This window comes from Megascapheus bottae, chromosome 6 (assembly GCF_031878675.1).
Source record: "Megascapheus bottae isolate mThoBot1 chromosome 6, mThoBot2.hap1, whole genome shotgun sequence".
Lineage (NCBI taxonomy): Eukaryota > Metazoa > Chordata > Mammalia > Rodentia > Geomyidae > Megascapheus > Megascapheus bottae.
The window spans coordinates 62,076,190-62,096,104 of NC_143514.1; the positions used below are offsets into that span (position 1 = coordinate 62,076,190).

General features: G+C 43.1%; 1 protein-coding gene across 3 annotated transcripts in view; it reads right to left on the bottom strand.

Moving 5' to 3' along the window:
- Positions 1–1,582: 1,582 nt before the first annotated feature.
- Thrap3 (thyroid hormone receptor associated protein 3) overlaps positions 1,583–19,915 on the bottom strand; it is a 37,101-nt gene continuing 18,768 nt past the window's right edge. For all 3 annotated transcript variants that reach the window (XM_090335219.1, XM_090335217.1, XM_090335218.1), the window contains 9 exons: positions 15,657–16,562; positions 13,483–14,178; positions 12,458–12,630; positions 11,968–12,079; positions 10,513–10,597; positions 8,337–8,524; positions 5,877–6,075; positions 5,199–5,342; positions 1,583–3,099 (listed from right to left, as the gene is read on the bottom strand). In XM_090335219.1, coding sequence (XP_090191345.1) covers positions 2,878–3,099; positions 5,199–5,342; positions 5,877–6,075; positions 8,337–8,524; positions 10,513–10,597; positions 11,968–12,079; positions 12,458–12,630; positions 13,483–14,178; positions 15,657–16,562 — 2,725 coding nt within the window. In that variant the 3' untranslated portion in view covers positions 1,583–2,877. The remainder of the gene's footprint in view (positions 3,100–5,198; positions 5,343–5,876; positions 6,076–8,336; positions 8,525–10,512; positions 10,598–11,967; positions 12,080–12,457; positions 12,631–13,482; positions 14,179–15,656; positions 16,563–19,915) is intronic.

The following is a 19,915-nucleotide window of genomic DNA, read 5'->3' on the forward strand; positions in this document are numbered from 1 at the left end:
CTGGGATCTCCTGGAATGAGTGCGCAGAAAGGGGGATCTAAGAATGTGGGCTGCACGCACAGGGTCCCCGTTCCGGGCTCAGCCTCACCTGCACCAGGCGCCTGGGGAAGAGGCCGCAATGGCCCCCTAGCTCTCCGCACAGCCAGCCCCGTGCTGGCCCCTTGTGCACCTGCCTGATCACGTCCCCTGGCACCAGATTCAGCTCATCCTCCTTCTGCGCACGGTATCCGGCCAGGACCAGGACCTCTGCGGGTGGAGGACCAGGTGGGGACGCAGCTCAGAAAGGCCCAGATAGGGTAGACCCGCTTAGGTGGGCTGGTCCCCACACCAACCCCTGCAAGGAGTCCTCTTGCAGAGGACAGCCGGAGGACTGCGGGGTGGTTTTTCCGCTCCAGGTCTTTACAAGAAAGCGCCAAACCCATCACACATACCCATGGCTTGCCAGGGTCCTCCAGTCAAGCCCGTCGAACTGGTGGCTGGGACTGAACTAGGTTAGGGTGGGACTTGCTGTGATCCCTGAGAGCCAAGGAGGCGGAGACACCAGCCATAGGTCAGATTCCAGGTGCTGAGGGGGTGGCCTGGCCCAACAGGTTCACTCCCAGTTGGGTGACAGCAGGGTCTCAGCACCCACACTAGCTCCCCCCCCCCCCCGCCCGCCTACACAAATTCTTTAGTGGCCTTTCTCTTCTTTGCCAAAGCCAGGAGGCTCCCACCATCTACCTGGATGCCAGGCCCAATTTCTGGCTTGCAAGCTTTTAGCTGCAGGAAAAGGTGGGAAGCAGTACTTACCAGGGTGCTCCACCACCTCCCACCCCCCAAAAAACAGACAACAGCCACTCTAAATGGCTCTTTGGTCTGCTCTGGTCCCCATCCTTGCTCTGCAGCCTTGGCTAGGCACTGCAGATGCTAGGACTGTGTGTGGAGGGAGGCGGAAGAATGAACTTTGAGTTTACAGTTAAAACCCACCTATCTGCAGCCATAGCTGGTCCAGGCGCAGGTTCAGGCTAACAGCTAAGTAAGGAAGCTAGCCACAGCTCTTGACCCCAGTCCCACCACAGAAGCAGCCAAAGTCCTTCTTCAGCACACAGTTATGACCAAAAAAAAAAAAAAAAACCCTACAAAACCTGGTTCAGGGCATGAAAAGCACATGATGCAGCTGGGAGCATAGTGGTAGAGTGCTTGCCTAGCATGCACAAAGACCACAAACAGAAAAAGCCAGAAGGGGTGCTGTGACTCAGTGGTAGAGCGCTAGCCTTGAAAAAGTCCAAGGACAGTGCTCAGGTTCTGAGTTCCTGAGTTCAATCAAGCCCCAGGACTGGCAAAAAAAAAAAAAAAAAAAAAGAAAAGAAAAAAGAAAAAAGTCACAAGATGCAGCAAAATTACCGGAACACAGGTATGTTTGCACAAATTCCCCCCAGGGATCAGCTGAATACCGGCCACAGCAGGACCAGCCCAGCAGCAGTCCAGGGACTGTCTCCCAAGTTCTTGACCTTTCAGGTATCCTGAAACTGCTGTGGGAGTACCTACACCACCCTAACGGCATAAACACATTCACACACTCAGGGAACAATGAACAGCCCAGTTAGATCTACCACTTCATTTATTATTTTTATTTGTAGGAGGAGTTGAAACAAATCTTAAAGGTGTTTTCCTTATTCCCCTAAATATGAATCATTCAAGTAAAACCAACTTAACTATAGAAATGAAGCAAAGTAAGGGGAAAGTAGCACAACCCAAGAGCAAAGGTTGGGGGGAGAAGGAGGGTGCAGTCCATATGTAACAAATGCCATAAGATCATCTGCTCAGGACCGCCTCCCCAGAAGGCAAGCACAAGGACCCATTTTAAGAGGATGTTTCCCCCCAAATATCTGAGAATGTTTCAATTTAAAGCTTAAGGTTAAAAAAAAAAAACAAAACAAAACCCACACAACCCTACAAACCACCCAGCCGTAACCACCTTTCTAAACCCATCATAGGAGTTCTTTTCATTTTATAAAAAGATTAATAAAAATATTGAAAAAATTATTTTTTCATCTTACATTTGTAAAGATAATAGAAGTCAGAAGTTTCTTAGAAAAAGAGACCAGAAACTGCCCTCCAGTTTCCACCCCTGGTGCTGAGGATCAGCAGGACTAGAAAGCTTGGAGCTGCTGGTAGAGAATGGGAAGCCCAGCCCAGAAATCAGAAAAGAGAGGAGCAGGAGACTCATGGGGAGTGGTCAGGAGCAACTCCATGTGATACAAGACTGCACAGAAAGGGGAACACACGGTGGTCAGAAAGGCCTTGAACTCCTCCTTGACATACAAAACTGATTTTTACAAAGATACAAGCAGTTTGGTCCCAAACTGAGGTGAACACTTCAATGTTTATTCACATGCTTTTCTCAAGAATCAAAGTTGCCCAAATTAAATCTTTCTGCTAATACTACATATCTCAAAAAAGAAAAAAAAAAAGGGGGGGGGGAGAAGAGTAGGGTAAAAGGGCTTTTAAAATCAGGACAAGAAGAGATAGGAAAAAAATCAAATTAGTATTCGCTCCAAATGAAATTAAGAACAAAACTGTTGGTTTCTATAAGTAACAAACCAAATCCAAGCATCTGCATTGTTCTCCCTCCCTACCCCAGTCCCTACCACACACCAACAAGAAACAAACACAGCTAGAGCCTGATGGGTGGTATCTGATCAAAACCTGGGCCTGAGCCCAAGCTCTGTAGCAGGCAGGTCTCCTCCATCCAGTGGGATGCAGCGCTGGGAAGCTTTCTGCTGTGGAAGGATTCTGGCGGGCTGGTGAGGGGTGGGATGGGGTTGTCAGAATCTCCAAAGCTCCTTTGTTTATTATGCTCCTCACCAGCCTCTCCCAGCGCCTCTCAGGTGGCCCCTACTCAGTTGTGGGCTGTAAGCTATCCTTTTCTTCTCGGTTCTCTGTACCACTCTCGTCGTCTTCAATCTCCCCTTCCTCGCCACTGAATTTGTCATGGGCCCATTTGGGGCTGGTACTAGATTTCCGGAACATGAACCGGCCCCGGCCCCGAGGGAAAGCGCCTCTGCCTCGGCCCCGGCTCACCCACTTATCGCTGCCTTCACCTTCTCGGTCATCATGCTGAGGGAATAGAAAACTACCATCAGTGTTATAGATCTTTTCTTTATGGCCACCCAAATGTACCCAAATTCTCTTTCCCTTCTTTTTTGCCTTTCTCCCTATGTCCCTATCCAAAACTGCCACTGGTTCAGAACAAGGAGGATTGGAAACTCAATTCCAGCAGTAGTAAATAGTTTGGGCAATGGAGCTTGAACAAAGACCTTCACCTAGCATCAAAGATGATAATGAAGCATCATCTGCTCTATCCTATCATTTTCACCGCCACCAAAAATAAAGCCTCGAGATAAGCTATGCCCAGTATGTATGTAGCCTTCTATATATTAGTTTCCCTTTTTGTTGTACACAGGAAGCAGTGTGACAGATTCAGACAGACACTTGACTGCACACAAGCTAGGGCCTTAAAGGCTTCTGAAAAGGTCAGCTTCGTTGAGTGCCAGCTCTGCCCACCCCACCCCCCCAAATCCTGGAGCTTGAACTCAGGTCTGAGCACTGTCCTTGGGCTTTCTCAAAGCTAGTGCTCTATCATCTGAGCCACAGCAACATTTCAAGGAATCAAACCTGGATCTTCGTGCATGCCAGGCAAGCATTCTACTACTAAGCCAAACTCCAGCAAGTACCAGTTTCTTTTGACCAAGACTTCTGTACACCACACTGAAGGGACCAGGTGAGCAATATACCTTAAAGTGGCAAATAATAGGTAGGGAAAGGTTATCAATTACCCTAGCTCCAGCCAAGAATATTTCCCTAGCCTGGCATGGTCCCTCACGCCTGTAATCCCAGCTACTCAGGAGGCTGAGATCTGAGGATCAAGGTTCAAAGCCAGCCCAGGCACAAAAGACCTGAGATTCTTATCTCCAATTAACCTCTGGAAAACAGGAAGTGGGGCTTGGCTCAAGGTTAGGGTGGTAGCCTTAAGCTGAAGAACTCAGGGACAGTGCCTAGCCTGAATTCAAGCCCCATGGCCCATAAAAAACAACCGCAACAACAACAAAAAACAGTTAATCAATAGAAAAGAGGAAGTAGGGCTGTGGTTCCAGGGGTAAGGAGCTAGTCTCAAGCTAAAGAACTCAGGGACAGTGCCCAGGCCATGACCAACCCTCAGCTAAATTTTAATTATGTTCTAAAATCTATGTGCCAGTGATTGTATATAGAGATTCCCTTCTTGAATACTTGTTTGTTAAAACCAATGTTAATAAAAGCTTAAAAAAAAAATTCCCCAGGGCCAGGAGTTTAGCCTAGTAGTAGCGTGCACGAAGACCTGGATTTGATTCCTCTGTACCACATACATAGAAAAAAGCCAAAAAATGGTGTTGTGGCTCAAGTGGTAGAACTCTAGTCTTGAGAAAGTCCAAGGACAGTGCCCTGAGTTCAAACCCCAAGACTGGCCAAAAAATTAAAAAAATTATGAAGAATTTCCTCAGAGCTGAGTACAAACTAGAAGCCTACAAGCAGTTTCCAATTGCCCTAGGAAAGAAAGAGTAATGATGTAGTCATCTACTCAGAAACCTGTTTCCAAATTGGAACTAATGGACAACACAGACTTGTGCCACCCACTGTGGTTAAGATGGGAGACGAAGCTGCACATTTACCTTGGTTCTAAAACTCAATTACACCTGTCTGTTTATGGGCCTGCTGAAACACAGTTAGGCCAAGAGATCTAGATCTCATTTCCTGGCCAGCCAACTTTGTCTACAAATGCAACATGAAAGACTCAGAAGGGCATGGACACAAAAGTTTAAATGAGAAATCTCATTGGCATTCTATTCCATGGAGAGACAGATCCTTTTCTTAAGAGAGACCTGGAGATGTGTTCCTGTCAATTCCGCACCTCTGAATAATACAAGATGTGAGTAAACAGTAAATAAGACTCAATAGGCTTATCCAGAATCCATAAACATCTTAGATGAGAAACCCTGTTAGAGCCAAGAATGACTTACCTCACTAGAATATCAGTAGTACGAAGCAAGTATACGTTCTAGTACAATATGCCTGCACATGAATTTAATCACAGGGCTGGAGAGACCAAATTGAGACCTTGAAATAATCTACTACATGTGTCAAGGGCTCTGTAGTCCTTCTCAGTTAGCCCAGATACCTACCAAATAATACTTCTTGCTTTTGGGTGTATACTCAGGATCCCATTCCTCTTCTCGGCTTCTCTTTTGAAAGTCGTTGTTGCTGTTGTTGTTGTTGTTACCAGAGTAGTTGCCTCTGCCCCAGCCTCTCCCTCTGGCTCTAAATTGCTATGGGAGAAAAGGAAAAGGGAGGAAAGTCCCTGTCAGAAGAAAAACTCCTTATATCCCTGACACAGGAGGGACAGTTTATCTTTCAGTCAGGCCTTCCTGCTCAAGTCTATAGCCAGAGTGTACACATAGTCCAATAGGTCATGGATTCAGGGTTGAGAAAGTTCTGAACTAGGAAGACTTTCAATGCCTTCTAAGAAATATAAAACATGAGCTGGGTGCTGGTGGCTTACAACTGTAATCCCAGCTACTCAGGAGGCTGAAATCTGAGGCTCTTTGTTCAAAGCCAGCCTAGGCACAAAAGTCTGTGAGATGCTTATCTCCAATTAACCACCAGAAAACCGGAAGTGGTGCTTGTGGCTCAAAGTGATAGAGTGCTAGCCTTGAGCTCAAGAGCTCAGGGACAGTGCCCAGGCCCAGGCCCAACAAAAATAAATAAAACTGGAAAGTTGGAGAATGTGGTTGGAAAAACAACGAATCTGGGTCTATAGACTAGAAAACAGAATAGAGTAAGGGAAGCGGGACGGGTCTTACAAAGTTTCCCCGAGCTCTGCTGCCTCCTCTTTCGCCTGGACCCATGAAGTCTTTGGTTCCCAGTCTTGATTTGTCAAAGCCTGTGGTGCTCTCCTCTCTGTCCTCTGCCTCTTCAGGATACTCTTCTGCTTTGTAGGAGTGAGATGACTGGGAAGAAGAGGACGAGGACCTGGATCGGTCTCGTGCTCTCCGGTGCTTCCTGTAAAAGGAGGTGGGAAATCAATAAAGCCTCTGGTCCCAAGAGCCTGATGGATGAGAAGTGCTAAGAAACAAGGAGGAAGCTGGGAGCAGTGGCTCATGCCTGTGTAAACCCAGCTACTCAGGAGGCTGAGATCTGAGGATCATAGTTCAAAGCCAGGGCCAGAATGTGAGACAAGTGGTATTGTGGCTCTAGGGGTAGGGCGGCAGCCTTGAGCTGAAGAGCTCAGGGACAATGCCTAAGTCCAGAGTTCAAGCTCCATGACCCATTAACAAATAAAGAAAAGAAAAATAAACCAGGAGTTTGGCCTAGTGGTATAGTTCTTGCCTAGTATGCATGAAGACCCGAGTTCGATTCTTTGGTACCACATACATAGACAAACGCCAGAAGTAGTGCTGAGGCTCAAGTGGTACAGCTCTAGACTTGAGAAAGCCCAACAACAGTGCTAGGCCCTGAGTTCAAGTCCCAAGCCCAGAAAAAAACAAAAAAAAAACAAAAAAAAAAAAAACAAAAAAAAAACTAGCCAGTCGTGGTGGTTCACATCTGTAATTCTAGCTACTCAGGAGGCAGAGATCTGAGAATAGTGGTTCAAAGCCAGCCCAGGGACAGAACACAAGAAAAAAGGAACCAGGAGGAATCTATGATGAAAAGATGTAAAGGTAACAGTTTGAAATACCATTCCAGTCCAATCTGCTTATTCCTGCCCACTGGTACTAGGAATGAAATATGTCTATTTTACATTGAGCACAAGTACATTGTAATAAAGGCAATATGATTATTCTCCACTATTCCCATTTCATAGGAGACTAAGGTGAGAGAGCTGAGCAAAGGCTGGGTTCAAACTTAGCTCTAATTATACCACTAACTATATAACCACTTCCCATTGTGTTCAAACAGGTTATGCTGTTATGTGCAGAACTCTACCTGGAGTCATTCCCTTACTTCACCTGGGAGAAATTACAGACTAGGAAAAATTAACAATACAATGAGTCACTGTCTATATACTAGAAGCTGGTGCCAACCCAGCTGTTAGTGGGAAGATTACTTAATGTCTAAGGTGGCAGAAAGACCAAGCTCTTTTCTTCTTTCTTTGGGAGCCAGTTCTGGGGCTTGAACTCAGGGTATAAGCATTTTCCTTGGGCTTTCTCAAGGCTAGCACTCTACCACTGAGCCACAGGAGCACCACTTCCAGCTTTTTCTGTGTATGTGGTAAAGAATTGGACCTAGGGCTTTGTGTATGCTAGGCAAGCACTCTCTCGCTAGGATACCCTCCCAGCTCAGGTCCATGCTCTTAGGAATAGCGGAGGGCCTTAAAGCAGCAGCCAGTCAAGCCCCAACTCTTGAAATGCTTAGGGGTTCTACTCCCTTTCTAACAGTGGCAGGACTACTGCTCTCACTTCTGCTATCTTCCACTTCTTACGCAGTTCAGGAATGCAAGACAAAGAGTAATCAAAGACCCAAGGTTTTCTTTTGTACTGATGCTGGATCTTGAAGTAATGTACCTTCTGTCTGGTGACTATAATGTAACCATGTAACCCTTCTATTAAATTAAAAAACAAAACAAAACTTAGGGACAAGTGCCTAAGCCCTTAAGTTTGAGACCCATCACCCCCCCCCCCCAAAAATCAGGGATAGTGCCCAGGTCCTGAGTTCAAGCCTCAGGAATGGCAAAAATCAGCAATGTAACAGAGGGCTAGAGAGTTATGTTTCAATTGGTAATACATTTGCTTAGCTATGCAAGGCCCTGGGACCAATCTCTAGCACCATGAACAGTCCTAAATACCCATTTCAACAATGTCACCTTTATTTTAAGAGGCATTTGTAACACCTCTCTTTGAAACTAGTCTGAAACACATTTAAATGATCATCCTACCTAGCTCCACCCAGATTCTTTGACCAGTTTTTCACTTGACTCTGAGCTATTTCTAACATGGGACCAACCCACAGAAAGATATACTGGGAAATAACATGTAAAACAACTGCTAGATGAATTCCCCACAATCCCTGTAAGCAGACTAGGACATTATAGTTTCTTCTACAAAGTTTTCATTGGACAAGGATCATATTTAGATGCCAAAGTTGCATTCATGCTAGAAATCTTCTTGATGATTACGTGATAATAAAAGATGAAACTGAAGAAGTTGCTGCAATTTATCATCCCTAAGTTCTCTAACTAAATGATCTAGTGAGTAAACAGTGTGAAAGAGGCAAACAGAATTTACTCAGGAGTCTATATAGTAGTAGAAAGGGGCTTCACATACTTCTGTTTCTTTGATCCTTTATGCGATTTTTCTGTTTTCTCAGTTGATCTTTCCCTTGAATGGCTGGAATCTCTGGAATCCACTGATTCTCTTGATTTACCTCGTTTAAGATCTCTCTCCTTATGTTTTTTACGACGTTCAATATCAAGGCGAAGATCAACAGGATCATCTTTGTATTTTCCCTCGGCCTGCCAAAAGAGATGTCAAAATTAAGGTTTTTGGGATTCAGAGCTACTAACTCAACCACCCTCAAATGAAGTTTCTATAACAATGGAAGAGTACAGAAGAAACACTGGAAATATGAAGCCTGTTACCCAAGCTAATTTTTTAGGAAGGATCAGGATGGTAGCCTTTATCTCCTCTATGGCCCATTAATAATTTTGGCTAGTCGACAAGCTGAAATGGCCAAAATTAGCTCTAGAAAGTGATGAGACTGGCTCATGATTAGTCACCACTTAAAGAACAGAAATGCACTATAGCAGCCCCCATGGCTTATTCTCTATGTGGAATTCTTTGAGTACTAAGAACGAAGAGAGACATTGTTGAGTCTTAAACATGCTTCCAAAATCCAAAATGCTGAACTACACTGAGAATTTTAAGAAGTGGCAATAGCATATAATGCTTAATCAAAAAACCAAGAGCTTTTTTGCTACCTTTGTAGAAAGCTTTACCACCAGAGTGTGCTGCATGCATCAGGTATACGACGACTAGTACTATTACAGCAGCAGTACACAACACCAAGTTCCTCTTGGCAATGTCTCTCAATGATTCTTTGCGAAAGCAAAGACCCAAGGCAGTTCAAGGGATGTTTCATGGAAGCAAGAGAAAGGACATAAGCTCACTCAGAGCCAGGTACCAGTGGTTCACACCTATAATCCTGGCTAATCAGGAGGCTAAGATCTGAGGACTATGGTTGAAAGCTAGCTTGAGTAGAAAAGTACCCATGAGACTCTTATTTTCAATAAACAAAAAAGCCAGAAATGACACCGTGGCTCAAGTGGCAGAGCACTAACCCGAACACAAAGAAACTCAGAGAAAGTGCCCAGACCCCACGGGTTCAAGCTCCAGAACCAGCACCCCCCCCCCAAAATAAAGTTCACTTACATGAACTATTAAATTTTTATGAAAAAATATTTAATTTTAATTAACAGCAAGAATGATAAGAAGTAGGCTTGCTATTTTACTGCTTTGTTTCTGAAGAAGGGAACAAGGTTTCTGTATCCTCTAAAGATTAAAAAAAAGACAAATGTATTCACTGCTCTCCAGTGCAGTCTCACAACACCTCTAAGGAGGTGGCTTTTTGAGGCATGGAGGATGACATACATTTCTTCTGATGTTTCACTAGTGCCAAAATGGCTTGTGCTTGGCGAGGGGAGGGAAGGAGGGAGGAAGAGAGGGAGAGAGGGAAGGGAGGAGTGGGAGAGAACACAGGAGTACACACAAGTGCCTCAACACATTTAGCCAGTAAGACAAATTTATTTGGAAAACCTAAAAATCAGTATTCTTTCAGTACCATCTCATTTTAATTTCAACTGTGTAAGTGAAAATAAATATTAATATTAAGATCTAAAAACAAAATCTTCACCTAGTTATTTCATAGTTAAAAACTGCACACAAGTTGTGACCTCTTAATAACAGTGCTATGGTACATCATTGTAAATGTAGCTGGGCTATCAAAATAATGCTTGGCTTTAAAGTAACAATAACTAACAGATGATAGATATGGTACAATGTTAGAAAAAACTGGACCAACTGTTATAAACTCTACTAAATAAAGATATGAATATTTTACTCTCCTTTGACATGCATGTCTTTCTGAAATCATGGTTGGAAATAGTGCATGTAGACAGTTGATTTGATAATACTTACAAGCAGAAAAATATCACAAAAAGTTTCTTCTCTCATCATGGGCACTTGTTCCAAAACGCCTCTCTTTTTTTTTCTCAAGCTCACCTCAATAGACTCTGGGGTCATTTACCATATTCTAACCACTTCACAAAGGTTGTTGATACATTTAATAAAAATTAACCCTTTGTAGTTCATTTTTAGAATTATGCCCATCCTTAAAAGAAAAACACAAACTTAAGTAGAGAGTAATTTAAACAAACACATTTCTGTCAAGTTCATGCCCAACGCACTCATTTTGTCAGAAATACTGATCAAATCAACAGTTCACCTTGTAGCCAGGTTCCCGGGGACTTTTCATTTCGTCGTGAGCCAAACCATGTTTTCTGAATGTACTGGGGGAAATGTCTATCCTCCTAAAATTAAAAACAAAAAATGTACACTATTCCATAGTATGAATTACAGCAACCAGTAATATTCTAGTTCCCAAGTTGAGTAATGGATTCGCAGACATTCCTTTTTACTATGCTTTACTACTACCTATGTCGGAGGGATTCCCTTTTGGTGTTGGGACTGAACCCAGAATCTCATATATGCTTCACCACTGAGCTACACTCCAGCCCTCAAATACTTTGGGGGCAGGGGCGGGTGTGAGTTGTGGGGCTTGAATTCTGGGTCTGGACGTTGTCCCTGAGCTTTCCAGCTAAAGGCTAACCATACTACCCTTTGAGCCACAGCACCACTTCCAGTTTTCCAGTGGTTAAGGGTCTCATGGACTTTAGTGCCATAGCTATCTTTGAACTGTGATCCTCAGATCTCAGCCTCCTAAAGTAGCTAAGTAGCTAGGATTACAGGTATGAGCCACCATGCCCAGCTTCACAACCTTTACTCACATACTTACACTCTCACATAGGGAGGGATATACACAAAAATAAAATCCAAAGTTCTTGGCCAAACTCAAGTAGAAGTTAGCTCTAGAGCAGCACTTTCCAGTAGCGCTACCGTCAGGGAAACAGGCTCATCTATAACATGTATATCCATGACTATAGCTCTATTTAAAGCTAACCTAAAAAAGCGGCTTTCATCTGGACAATCTGAGTAAATGGGTCAGTTATTCTCCTATACGACTGGGGCAGGTGACCAACAGCTGGTCTAAAAATAGCACATGTCCCAAAGATCCCAATCTGTGGTTAACAGTGCCAAGGAATTACACATAAAACTTTTTCTAAATAATTTCTATGTGCTGAACAAACTCTCATAATCACAGTGTGTGTGTGTGTGTGTGTGTGTGTGTGTGTGTGTGTGTGTGTGTAAGAGAGAGAGAGATTAGGGATTAAAAGAGCCTAAAATGGGGTATTTTTTAAAGGGACCTAATTTTTAAGCCCTTTGAGATAATCCTACAAGCTTCTCCCTTCAGCCCTCAAGCAAATTCTTCACAAAGAACATATAAAATACGTTTACACAGAGAAACTGGTGTTTGCTCTCCCCACCTAGAGAAAGCTCATAGTAAACCCCAGGTTACTTACTATGTGCCACCATTTCTGGCATTTCGAGTATGTGGTACCGAGGAATTGAACCCAGGGCTTCATGTATGCTAGGTGAACACTACCACTAGGCTACATTCCTAGCCCAACACACCTCCGTTTTTAAATACGAATCCCCATGGTTATTCAACTCTGAGGGTATAGACTAAAGCTGCATTGTCAGCAGAATTCAACAATGCAAGATTTACTATCAAATGAGAAAACTTTTAGCACAATCTTCAGTATAAGGCTGAGATCCTCACCTGTGTATCTCTGGGCTTTTCTTATTTTTAGCTGCTTCCTGTTCAGTTCCTCTCTTTAAATACTTAGTAAAGCGTTCATGCAATGTCATTCCAGAGGACCCAAAGTGATGCTCTGTTTAGATTTAAAGAAACACATGTTACAAAGTCAAAGTAACCAGGTGATTATTCTTCTTGAGCAGGACTACCTCCAGCAGGTAATTAAATTCTAGGCAGAATCCCGTTAACTAGCTCAACCCAACTCCCAATTCCTACTTTGCTTCCCTTGGACATTCACCGACCTGCCCATCTCCACTGGGCCAGAGACAGAAGAATAATTTGAAAAAGAAATTTGTACCAAAATGCCTGCAGGAGACTGCCAGAAAGGAGGTACTAGGGAAGTCTCATTAGATGAGATAGACACAGGGCCCTAAAAGGCTACCTACCTTATTTACCTAATCATCCTGCTTATAACAGAGGAAAGCTAACTGTAAAAATAGGAGTCTAGACTCACCTTTAACATGATGAACAATGGTCACTATATGCTGAGCAAACAATTCTGAGGGGCTACGTTGAGACTGGGCTGACTGTATGTGCTGGAAAATTGAACGAAATTCCTGTTCCTTTTTGTTGCTATGGACTAGGTCCCGACAAAGTTTGCGTTCCTGAGCCAATAAACCACTGGGTCTGAAAAATACAAGAATACACCAAAAAAACATGAGATACATCCAGAAGCCAGACATTATGGCTCTAGATTATCATCTTAGCTAGCTACTCGAGAGGCAATTTTGGGAGGTTATAATTCGAGACCAGGATGTGCATGCAAGTGCTCAAGATTCAACCAACAGACAATACAGTGACACATACCCGCCACCCCCTTCAATACAAGAAAACACAAGAAAAACCATAGCTCACACTGGCCCAGGCATAAAGCAAGAAAAGGGGGAAAAAAACGATAGGGGCTATACTAGATTCTACTGATCCAACTAAAATGGAGTGCTTTGTTTTTGTTTTTTGCCACTCCCAGGGCTTGAACTTAGGGTCTGAGCACTGAGCACTGTCCTTGGGCTTTCTCAGGTCTAGAGCTCTACCACTTGAGCCACAGCACCCCTTCCGGCCTTTCCTTTGTATGTGGTACCGAGGAACAGAACCGAGTCTTCATGCAAGCTAGGCAAGCACTCTCTCTACCACTAGGCCAAAGTCCTGGCCCCAAGACTTGATTTTTTTTAAATAATGGAACTGGGGCACTCAAGGCAGAAATTCTACTACTCTGCAACAGCTCCACTTCTGGCTTTATTTTTGAGTGTGAGTGTGTGAGTGTGTGTGTGTGTGTGTGTGTGTGTTATTTCTGCAATCTTAGCCTCCTGAGTAGCTAGGATTACAGGTGTGAGCCACAGGCTTTTGGCTTCACAAGTAAAAGCAAAAAAATAGAGGACATGAGCTTGATATCAGTGTTGACACTTGGATAGTAGGGAGATGTGCAAGAGGACTTATCCTCAGGAAGAAGGGTATCAGGATGCACCACAGGGCACTTCTTACCGTGCAAGGTCCTCATCAAAAGAGTCCATCCGGACATTGACCTGGGCCTCTCGAGTGATGGAGAAGGAAGACTTCCCTGAGGAAAAGTCTCCTTTGGCTCCCAACTTTTCACGGCTCTCAGAAGTCTTCCTTGGGGGAGGCGATGAGCTTTTCTCCTGAACCGCCTTGTATGCGGTCACACGGAAATTCTTCTCAGGTACAAACCCCCTATGGCCACTGTCGGATCTCTTGGCCCCTCCTCGTTCCTCCTTTTTGGATCTCTCTGTGAAAGGTTCCTCCTCCAGCTCCTCGGCTTTCCTCTGCTTTTCTTTCCCTGAATATACAAGGCCCTCCCATTTGCCTGACTTCTCTTCCTCGTTTTTGCTTGAACCAGCTATGACTTTAGACATAAATTTGGGCTCATCATCAAACTCAGATTCCTTCCTTCCCTTACTTTTGTCCTTATCTTGATCATCCAGCTCCTCCTTATGGAAGTCAGCCATCTTCTTCTCAAAGTCATCTCGGAGCTTATATCTTTTAGGTGACTGACTGCCTCGGAAGGGCTTCTCAGTATCAGTCTTGGGAACAAATGGATCAGATTTCATTTTTGCATCGACATCTGAGAAGCCCCCTTTCTCTTTCATTTTCTCTTTATCAGTATTTGTTTGTTTCAGCTCTTTATCTTTCCCATTTTCTGTCTTCTGCTCTTCTAGATATCTGGTTATAAAGACACAAGGAAGACACAAAGAATTTTTGAGCAACAGTCTATGATAGCACCTGACTGCTCTCTGGCTTTTAACTCAGAGAAAACGCGCCTTTGTACATTCCATTAGTACCAGAGGGCTTTCTACTTGGTTATTTTCTAATTATTTCTGAAAAACAGTCTTTCAGATGTATGAACTTATCATTTAAGAGTCCACGAAGCTGTTTCATTAAAATCAACCAAAAAGAGACTACAAAAGTTATTTTTTAGGATACTGAAAAACAAACGTCTACTTACCTATAGTATGGTCTAGGGGGGTTAAAAACTAGGGTCTTAGCCCCAACTTTCACTCAGTCACTTAAAATTTGCTTTCAGCAAAGTTAACATAGAATTTTCAACCTTGGACTGTATTGTTTTTATACAACTCACATTTGGACATACAAGTCTCAAAAAGAGACTTCAATTTTGCTTCAAGTCACCTAGAAGATCTAAATATAAAATATACTGTGAACACAAATAAAAACAAAACACTTGTTAATGGGGGAGAGTGTAGCAGTGGCAAAAAAAAAAAAAAAAAAAAAAGACGACGACATTGTATTCTTTATGAAAAAGCAGAGCTTAGGCTCACCTTCTAATGAGAATCACAGTCCTGGCAAAAAACAAAGCTTACACCTTAAAAGACTTACTAAAGACAATGAATTCTAAAAGTATCTGTAGAGTTAACGGGGAATGCTAAATTGTGTCAGTCATATTAATATGGCACAGATCTGCACGGCTTTAGGGAATATGCTGGTAAAGTGCCTCCTAACTACAACGTGGGTTATACCGTAGCTTCCCTGTACCCTCTCTCTGCCATCCCAATCCATCCAACCACAGAAAGAAATATTCATATTCCAACTCACCGTATCCCCCAGAGTAGAAAGATGGAAGCACTGCCACGTCCTCTCCTAACTTGCGGCCTGGTTGGCTTTTACTGGGACACACACCCACCTTGTGGTTTTAAAACAAGGCCTTCCTGGACTAAGCATTAGGCTTTCCCATTGTGCCCAGTATCCTCAAGCAGTGTGTGAATGAAGCTCTTCACCATGATGGGCCGATGCAGATCAAACACAGCAGATGGTGGGTCCTAGAGGTCTAACAGCTCCAATGGCCATTCATGTTGGCAAAGACCATATATTTTTTTGGTAGCTGACCCACAAATCTCTTACTATTCTCTGGCTTACATTGGTAGAATCCAAGGCAAATTTTAAATGTGAAAACATCATTGCAGAGTAGTCTAAAGAAACGTTATGCTGCAATACAAATTCAGGAAGGTAGGAAAGCTAGAGTTACGCTAAAGGTTTCCTTGGGTGATGTGTTTAATGACTGCTAACGAAAAGCTATGGAAATGAGGATTGCTTTATTACCATTAACCAGAGCTCTAACACATTACATTACAACTAAGCTGCCAGCTAGTAAAATAAAACACAGCAGGGACAGGGAAGATACTTGCCTCTTATTATAGGCTGCTCCTCCTGAAGCAGCACTCTCCTCTTTCTGAGACGAGCCATATGTGGAGCCAGTGGCTGGTGGACTCTTACCCACAGGGCTCTTTTTAGATGGACTCAAAGAGCCAGAGCCATGCTCGAACTGACCTTGGTGTGTCCCAGACTGATAACCAGCACTGCTTGACAGAGTTGAGCCCATCTGGGATGTGCTGGAAAGTGGTGGACTAGGTTTTGGCACGGGGCTAGGACGAGGTGACCGTCGTCTCACCACCACAGACTGAAGGGGGCTTTTAAGAGCTGGACTTCGCTCCCGGGGACTCAGGTCAGAAACTGCTGAAGCCCTTGATGCAGAACCAGTGCTGTATGTGGTAGCATCTGGCCACTGCTTTGTACTTTCAGATGCTTTTGTATCTTGAGAGGAACCTCCAGAGAACGCCTGCTCCTTAGCCTCATCTCCTTGGTTATCTCCAGCAGCCTGGGATGGCCGGCTATCCTTGGAAGAAGACTTTTTCTCCTTTGTTGACTTGCGCTTAGAAGATTCAACTCGGCTGTGGTTAGAGGAAGAACGGGAGGATGAGGAGCGCCTTGACCTATCAGAAGACGACTTATCAGAGTTCCTAGAATGGCTCCTGGACCTTGGTGAAGGGGACCTTCTCTTTGGGGACCGGGATCGGGACCGGCCCCGACGAGGACTGTAAGCTTGCCGGTAGTTCTGCCAATTGGAGCGGTAGTTGCCATAGCCACCACGGTTATACTGGCCCCATGGATAGAAGCCCCGGTTGCGCCCACGAAAATAATAGGGCCTCCTGTAGCCTCTGTTATGACCTCGAAAATCTCGATTCTGATACACTCTGGGGTGATTCCTTTCTCTGTTATGAGCTGGAGAGTATGATCTGGAACGAGACCTAGAACTGCAGAGGAAAAGGAGAAATGTTTGATTTGACTTAGCATTTGGACTAAAAAACAAAAACAAAAAACCTTCCAACAAAGGCAACATTCAGAAATCCCTAACCCCTACTTATTTTGCAGTTTTCAAAGCAAGGTTGCAAATTCCTTTGGTGCATATTAATTATAAAAATGAGTCATTTTAACAATGATAAGGAGATCACTCATTAATAACAAAGTGCATTTCAGACACATGTATTTCTACTGATGAAGGATTATCAATTTTTTCTGTGTCATAAGCTAAACAAAAGAGCATCTCCTCAGAGTTTCACAGGCATGGGAATTTAGCAGGTTGCCAGGTCAGAAATATAAGCTCTGATACACAGACAGGTTAATTACTCAGGTTCTTTGGAACCTTAAGGTTACAACAAAGAATTCCTTAGATCCACCTAACATCTGGCATTATAAAAGGACAATTACAACAGACCAATCCCAAAGAACACTTTGAGAATGTAGCTGTTACAACTTAGAACTCATTGAAATCAGATTGGCAAAGCATACAAACATAGGTTTTTCATTGCTGGGACCCCACACTCAGTCCCCAACATTGCATGAGATTGGAAATGGTCTATTTAGAAGATTAAAATTTTTTGGCTGAGCTGCATGATCTTACTAAAGCACTGTCAGGCCATGAAGTATCCAGGCACTCAGAAGTTAGCAAGAGAAACTACGAAACAGCTTGAGTGTGCATCCCTCAGTGCACACTCAAGTTAACTTGGATACTGGTTGTATTTCTAACAACTTAGAAATCTACTGTAGCAATCTTCCAGAACTGTAAGATTCAGCAATAATCAACAATATGTTCATGAAAGGCAGGCTTTGTCTACTACAGAAGCCTTGTTTCTATTGAAAAGTAAAAAATTGTGTATTAGTATAAAAATCCACTGAGGTTTATAGATATCATTTCAACTGTGTTATGTCATTAATAGTAACCACAACAACTAAGCGCTTAGCTAGAGATGTACATAATACTTACTAGGAACTATCTTCAAAATACTTTTTTTTTTTTTAGTAGGGGGCAGTAATAGAGCTTGAACTTAGGGCCTGTCCCTGTCCCTGGGCCTTTTCACCTATGGCTAGAGCTCTACCACTGAACCACAGCACCACTTTGGCTTTCTGGTGGTTAAGTGAAGATGAAGTCTCACATATTTTTCTGCTGTAACTGGCTTCAAACTGCAATATCAGATCTCAGCCTTCTGAGTAGCTAAGATTATAGGTGTGAGCCTACAGCATAAACATGTTTTCTTTCGATAGCAGACTTTTACAAACATAATTAGTATTATTTATCATTTTCATTGTTATCCTTATTTTTAATATTAAAAATGACATTTAGCTGGGCTCAGTGGCTCTCACCTGTAATCCTAGCTACTCAGGAGGCTGAGATCTAAGGATCCTGGTTCACTGCCAGCCCGGGCACTAAAGTCTGCGAGACTCTTATCTCCAAGTAACCACTAGAAAACGGGAAGTGGTGCTGTGCTCAAGGGGAAGGGTGGTACCCTTGAGCTGAAGAGCTCAGGGAGAATGCCCAGTCTGAGTTCAAGTCCCACAACCGACTACCCCCTCACTCACAAAAAAAAAAAAAAAAGGTAGATTGGCTTCTTATCCATGGTCTTAGTTTCTGAAGTTTCAGTTATCTATGGCCAACCACAGTAAAAAATATTAAGCAGCAAACACTGAAAACAATCCTTAAGCTTTAAATAACTTTTATTACAGTATACTGCCAGTTACATTGTTACATATAATTGTTAATCTAACTGTGATTAATCCTAAATTAAACTTTATCATGGAGCCTGGTGTGGTGGCTCATGTCTGCAATCCTAGTTACTCAGGAGGCCGACATCTAAGGATCAAGATTCAAAGCCAGCCAGGGCACAAAAGGACCTGGAACTCATCTCCAATTAGCCTCTAGAAAATGGGAAGTAGGGCTTGGCTCAAGGTAGCCTTGAGCTGAAGAGCTCAGCGACGATGCCTAGGCCCAGGGGTAGGGTAGTAGCCTTGAGCTGAAGAGCTCAGGGACCTGCACCCAGACCACATGACCCACAAAAAAAAACCCAAAAACTTTATCATGGGTATGTGTATACAGGAATAAACAGTACTATGCATATAGCCCAGTACTAGTAGCAGTAGTAGGCATCTTAGAACTGTACCTCCACTTAACAAATCTACCAAGTTTGTGGTCAAATACAAAATAGTATTTTTAAGAAGTTACAGTAAGGATGAGAATAGTTTTCCAATGTTACCTACTATACTCAGATTTTCTTTATCTACCTCACAAATAATACCGACTTAATCCTGATAGCTAAAGGTTGCTAAATACTATGAAAACAACAACAATAAACTTACCTTCCACTTTTCATTTGGAAACAGTAACAATATAAGAAAAGAATGAAGAAAGAGATGCAAGTTATGAAACTGAATACGACCCAATTAAATGGCTCTGCTTGAGGAAGTGATCCACCACCAGCACTAAGGAGGATTTAATTCGTATTCCCATGCTCAGAAGCTACTGCTGCTTTTTACCAATTACTAATGAGAAAGAACCTGTGGCACACTGCATCCAGACCCACAGGCACTGCACAGATGCAGGAACACAAGGCTCTGAAGATTGCAAATGAAGTTAAGGAGTCACTGAAAAGGATACAGTCTGTGAAATACAAGGAAATAATTATTTTTCCCCCTCCAATTCTGTAGAATTCAGCAGTTAATCTAAACGCATAGTTTCTCAAACTCTGGATAGGTTTTCCTTATAACAGAGGGAGAAGAAAAGCCATGAAACAGATAATCCAGAAATAAAAACTGAGCATTCAGTGGCAAAATTCTTTCTAGAAAATAGAGGTGTCAAACTAAGACAAAATATAGAAGCACGTTTTCTAGTGTAACAAATACTCAAGAGTAACAATCCTCCAACTTAAAACAGCACACAGATTGGTTCTAAACCAACCCTGAAGGCTTACGATTTTTCCTCCATTTACAATATAGAGTCCCAGAAGGAAAAAAAAGGTGTCCAGAGTTCCATTTGTCAGGAACACTTCTGAGTTGGCTCGTTTTTCTGAATTTGGCTTGTATAATTGTTGTTTTTGCAGTTCCGGGGCTTGAACTCAGGGTCTGGGCCTGGGCACTGTCCTTGAACACTTTTGCTCAAAGCTAGTGCTATGCTACTTGAGCCACATCACTAATTCTGGCTTTTTCTGTTTATGTGGTACAAAGGAATCGAGCCCAGGGCTTCATGTATGCTAGGCATGTACTCTTACCACTAGGTTACACTCTTTGCATACAAGTCAACTTTTTTTTTCTTTTCTCAGTCACTGGGCTTACATCT